Consider the following 6,104-nt stretch of genomic DNA (forward strand, 5'->3'; position numbering starts at 1 on the left):
ACTTCGTGCCTATACCTCAAGTCAATCCTTAAGAATGAAGGATAGATAATTCTTAGGGTAGATCTTTAAGATAAATGGAGATAATGGGGATGGGTAATTGGGTTGATTGTTTGATGATTAAATATAATAAATATATTACTGTGGGTTGAAAACCCTATATGCTCACCAGGCTCCCAAGTCTGACCCACTCAGTTTTCTTTGCATTACAGGTAATGGCACAAGAGTATAAGTTGCTGGACTTGACGAGAGATTTTGGATTATAGATCAGTAGTTATAAATCACTGTTGTAAGGTCTATTTTATACTGTTTATGCTTTTGGTCTGTATCGAAACATGACATCCCGAGATTTTGTTATTTAATGAAAATACATTTCTTTAAAGAAGTGCTTTGATAAATTCTTATCACATTTTGTTTTGGGAACAAATTCCGCAACCGTTTTCTTTAAACGATTACTCTGATTTATAAAACAAAGCATAAATAAATCGGTCTTTTCTGGCCGTGAAAATGGGGATGTCACATATTGCATTACCTTTTTGAGAAGAGGTAGAACCTTTTGTAGCAATGTTAGTCAACACTACACAAGATGGACCAAAAAATCTCATCAAACTACATATTGATTTGAAATGAAAACACCACTAGTATCTCCAGGCCTTTGTAGTGTTCGTATTTGATTTTTTCCTTTTCCACTCTCAATCTCATCAACCTCAATTAAATGAGAAATTTCAGCAATTTGAGCATCTTGCAATTGATCATTATGCTTGGAAGAAGAACTTATGACATTAAATATAAAGTTTAAAGTTTTGAAGAAGTTATGTACCTCGGTCACATCTTTAGACACTGCAACTAGAGCCAATTGCAATTGTTGAGCAAAACAATGTATGTAATAAGCATAAGAAACTATCTACATGAGATAGCCTCTTGGCTTCATTGACTCAACCAAACCGAATCATGTTTGTGTTCTTCACAAATTTCTCTGTGGGCTCAACTAAGCTCCACGAGCATGGTTTATCTGGTTGTCCACGACCCTAATTCAATGTGGTTTTTCAGGATCCAAAACCGATCCTTCACGTTTCATTCTTAACTCTGGTGGACCTATCATTTATGTTGTTGTTTAGGTGGACGATATTATTATTACTGGTGACAACCCGACAACCATTGATCATATTATACATCGTCTTAGCTCCACTTTTGCCATTAAAGATCTGGGTCCACTTCACTATTTTTTGTGAATTGAGGTTGTTCCTGACAAGAAGAACATTGTGCTATCTCAACAAAAATATGTCCTCGAGATACTTCAGCGGTCTGGGCTCTCTGATTGCAAACCAGCATGCTCTCCAATGAGTCCCTCTCAACTCTTACATATTGATGATAACCTACCTCTTTCGGATCCAACAATGTATGCCAAACTGTTGGCGCTTTGCAGTATGCTACTTTATCATGCCCGAATATTGCTTTTGTCGTGAATCGAGTTTGTCAGTTCATGCATGTACCAACAAAAAATCATTGGTCTACTGTTAAATGTATTTTGTGTTACTTAAAAGGCACAACCAATCTCGATCTCTTGATTCGTCATCAATCCGGTAAACAACTATAGGCTTTTACAGATGCTCTTTGGCAAGATTCTACATCCTCACCGGTCTAGGCTTACTCTGACTCTGATTGGGCTGGTTGTCCAGTAGATAGACGATCCATAGGGGGATTTCCCATCTATTTGGGATCTAATCTTGTCTCTTGTATTGCTTGTAAACAAAAGACAGTTTCTAGGTCTTCAACTGAATCTGAGTACAAAGCCCTTGTTGATACCGTTGCGGAACTAATTTGGTTAAAATCCCTCTTGCGTGAACTTGGCATATCGATTCCATCTCCTCTTACTCTTTGGTGTGACTATATAGGAGCCACATATCTATCAACCGATCCTGTGTTCCATGCTCATACTAAACATGTTGAAGTAGATTTCCACTTAGTTCGTAAACAAGTAGCAAGAGGTCAACTACATGTCAAGTTCATATCTACAAATGATCAGATCGCAGATCACAGTTGTCTTTACAAAGCCTTTATCTACTCAGAGATTTCAGTTTTTACGATCCAAGTTGCAGGTCGTTCCCTGCCCTCAACCTGTGGGGGAATGTTAGACTATGTAGTTACATTTATAATAAGTATAGGGTATTCAAATGTAAATATTAAACTCTTTATATAGAGTTCGTATGTAATCGTTTCTAGTAATCAATAACACACTCTGATTCTCATGGATTTTTTTTCTAGTTTTAAAGAAACTCAATTCCACAGCAATCTAGTTATCTAACTACTTGATCTTGTATAAATACCAAATTTACCCAAATATTTCAAAATGGACGCCTTCTAACAAGTGAACAACATAGATACTACACAAACAAAATCCAAATTAAGCACAATATCTACCGGCATTACAAAGCAAAGCTACCATTGATTCCAAAGGACCTACGTGGCTTCTCTTCCTCTCCTGATCTTGTTAACTCTTACCACGACTACAACATATATTTTTTCCATGGTTTCCTCAGCAAACATGAAAAGCTTTTGTCTCCACTGCTTCTTGAACAGAAAAACTCCAATTACACCCCAAAACCCTATTGTAAATCCACAAATTATGTCCACATAAAACAACCATACATTGGTCTTCTCATCACCTGCTTCGAACTTCGTCTTGGTTGTTGTTAAATCTTTGTGAATTGGGCAAGTCTTAGGCAATGGAGGTCCACATAGATCTTTGTTCCCTTCATATACTGATGGATCAGTGAGGGTCTGCAATTGATTTCCCATTGGAATTAGTCCGGACAAGTGGTTGTGTGACAAATTCAAATAGCTCAAAAAGGTCAAAGCTGCCATGCTTGGAGGGATCACCCCAATCAACTCATTTCCAGATAAATCGAGAGAATTTAATGCAGACATGTTTCCGATGTTGTCTGGAATGAACCCACTGAGATGATTATGCGATAAATTGAGACCCACCAACATGAAAAGTGCAGTTAGCTCGATCGGTATTTCTCCAACAAGTTGATTGCTTGAAAGGTCCATGTTATACACCATATCCCAAGTTCTTGTGTATTCAAGATCAACACCCTTCATGACCTGATCCACATTCTCATAATCGTTGACAGAGCCAGCAATCTGCTGAAATCCACTATTATTAACCATGGCATTCAACTCTCCTAGACAACGAGGGATGTGTCCCTCTAAGTTGTTATTTGCGACATCCAAAATTTGTAGATTTGAAGCTTTGCACAATGACCAGGGAATTCTTCCAGTGAAGTTATTTTTGTGTAACCTCAAAACTACCAAACTTTTAAGATCTTCTATGACCAATTCTGGTATGTTGCCAGACAATTTATTACCACCCAAATCTAATATCCTCAAGCCTCGTAAATTCCCCAATTCTCGAGGAAGTTCACCAACAAAGTTATTATCATTCAATTTTAACCGGCGAAATAAATTAAGAGCTTTAAAACTTGGAATGACACCAGCCACCTGATTATTTGAGCCAAGTATATTATACAACCTTTGCAAACTCTCAAGACACTTGGGAATTTTACCGGTTAACCTATTTCTAGAAACATCAAGAAAATCCAAACTTTTCCTTAGAATTGAATCATTGAAAATGTTACATTCCAGAGATAATGATGGAACATACCCATAAGGAAGGTTTGTCAAAGGTCCGTTGAGTTTGTTGTGAGAGAGATCTAAGGAAGGAATAACGGGCATCGTCCGCAACCATCTGGGTAGCGGCCCAAAAATAGAAGCATTGGACAATGCCAACTCATAAAGGTTCCTTTGACTTCGAAGCCAATGTGGAAATCCATTCGCGATGTTGCAAGAACTAAGTCGAAGAAACAGCAGTTGAAATGGAGGTATCCAATTGTGTGAAACATTGAATGTCAGCTTGGTGTTAGAAGAAGTATCCAAGTACTTCAACATTGAAAGGTTAGCAAAATGATCTTCAGAAACTATTCCTTCTAAAGAATTATTAGAGAAATCTAGAGAATGAAGTTTACCAAGTTGCCCAATTGAAATTGGAATCGTCCCATTTAACAAATTTGAAGACACTGAAACTGAATGTAACGAGACAAGTTTTCCTAGAGATGCTGGGATGGGGCCCGTTAACTGATTGGAACTTAGATCCATATAAGTTAAAGCTGCCAGATTTCCAAAGGATTCTGGAATTGAACCATTCAATTGATTAAAAGAAAGGTCAAGTTCGGAAAGATTCCCAAGGAGCACAGGAAGGGGACCAGTTAACTGGTTAAGAGATAGATCTAATACTTCTAAAGATCTTAATTTTCCAAGAGATTCGGGAATTGGGCCTGTCAATTTGCTGAGAGATAGATCTATCCATCTTAAATTGGTTAGTCTTCCAAGTGGTTCTGGAATAGTACCAATCGAACACCTACGCAAATCCAACCATTCCAAGGCATATTGGGAGCATTCTGAATCATTTTTTCGAGAGTCGTTCATTTCTATTTCAAAATAATTATCTGATGCATGCAATCGATTCACGTGACATTGTTTCCATATTCCAACATCCCCAATCTGCTTAAACCGGTTACCGGAAAGATCAAGATCTAGAAGGTTAGGAATAACAGGAACCGATGAATTCAACATGTTTCTTGAGAGGTCAAGGACTCTTAGGGAAGTCATGTTTGTGAAAACAGATGGGAATACACCTTCAATTGAGTTTTCACTAAGAACCAGGTGTCGAATGTTAGAAAGTGTACTGAGATTAAGATGAGGGGAAGAAAGTTGAGTCTTATCAAGCCTGCAACCTGACAAATGAAGCTCAGATAAAGAAGGGATCATGCTTAGCAAGTTTGCAAAATTCCATGCCAAACTAAGATCGAAGTATGAAAGATCAAGGAATGTTAGGGATGACATGTTTTGAAGAAAGCCAGGGAGTGGACCTTGGAAATGATTGTGACCAAGATCCAAGTGTCTGATGTTGGGAAGTATTCTACTCGAATTAACAAAAAGACCAAGGTCAGCATCTGAGAGTCCACAATCAGACAAACTTAACTCTTTTAACGAAGGAAGCATGTAAAACAGCGTGTCCATGTTTTGTGCTCCGTGAAGATCTACTGAACTCAAGTCAAGATGCTCAAGTGACGATAGGCCAGAAGCCCATGCCATGTCATCTGCCATCAGCCTTCCTTCATTCCGACTGATATCAAGAACCTTTAAATTAGAAAGATTGCCAATGTGAGGAGGAATAATACCTTCAAAACCAGAGAGATTAAGGTAGGTCAGTTGCTTCAAGGATCCAATGAACTTTGGGATCTGACTTCCTTCAAAAACATTCCCACTCAAGTCCAAGTGTTTTAGATTCCTCAACTCTACCAAAGAAGAGTTCACTGCATTACCACTTAAGAAGCAGCCTTCAAGATGAAGGCTTTGGACGGTTTCCTCACAGTAAATTCCTTTCCACATGCAACAGTCATTGCCCACCCATGATGACAACATTCCAGAAGGATCTCTGACACTGTCTTTAAACTTGAGAAGAGCAAGTCGCTCTTGTTCAGAGCAAATGACACTCGTATTTCCATCACCCAAACAAGTATATGTACCTCCTGCAAACAAGAACGCACATAAAAAAATCAGAAGGTGCCCCAAACCCCTCGGATTCCCCATGATCAATCCTAACACAGTTTAGAGACTGGGAAAAACAAAGTAAAGTAGGAAGATGGGTTGTTAAGAAGTATTGATGGTTGCTATGTTGAAGGAACTGGTTGATTTATAAAGCCATGGAAGACTTGGAAGTCCATGATAGAATTGTATTCTTTTGTGGTCCTAGGCTATTTTTCTTTTTCTCTTGATCAAAATAACTGGTTTACGCCCATGTCAATTACAGAATTGTATTCCTTAGTATCATGTGGACACAACTTTTACAGGAATGTGAATTGAATATGACATATTCTCATGAAATCAAAGATAATTTATAATATTTTTGTAAATAATTAACAAACCAGATTTTTCAAGGCCTGTAAGGATAATTTCAGCAACTTTATATTCGAAATTTCATTGTAGCTTTTTTTTTTTTTTTCCTAATGTAACCTGTCAAATGTGATAAGTTTGACACATGT

General features: G+C 37.8%; 1 protein-coding gene across 1 annotated transcript; it reads right to left on the bottom strand.

Moving 5' to 3' along the window:
• Window positions 1-2,312: 2,312 nt before the first annotated feature.
• LOC145065588 (receptor-like protein EIX2) lies at window positions 2,313-5,737 on the bottom strand. Its single transcript, XM_079012622.1, has one exon. It carries the CDS (start codon window positions 5,650-5,652, stop codon window positions 2,458-2,460), a length of 3,195 nt encoding a protein of 1,064 aa, XP_078868748.1. The 5' UTR covers window positions 5,653-5,737; the 3' UTR covers window positions 2,313-2,457.
• Window positions 5,738-6,104: the final 367 nt, after the last annotated feature.

This window comes from Lactuca serriola, chromosome 8, assembly GCF_051521515.1.
Source record: "Lactuca serriola cultivar US96UC23 chromosome 8, Lser_US96UC23_V15, whole genome shotgun sequence".
In the NCBI taxonomy this organism is placed as follows: Eukaryota; Viridiplantae; Streptophyta; class Magnoliopsida; order Asterales; family Asteraceae; genus Lactuca; species Lactuca serriola.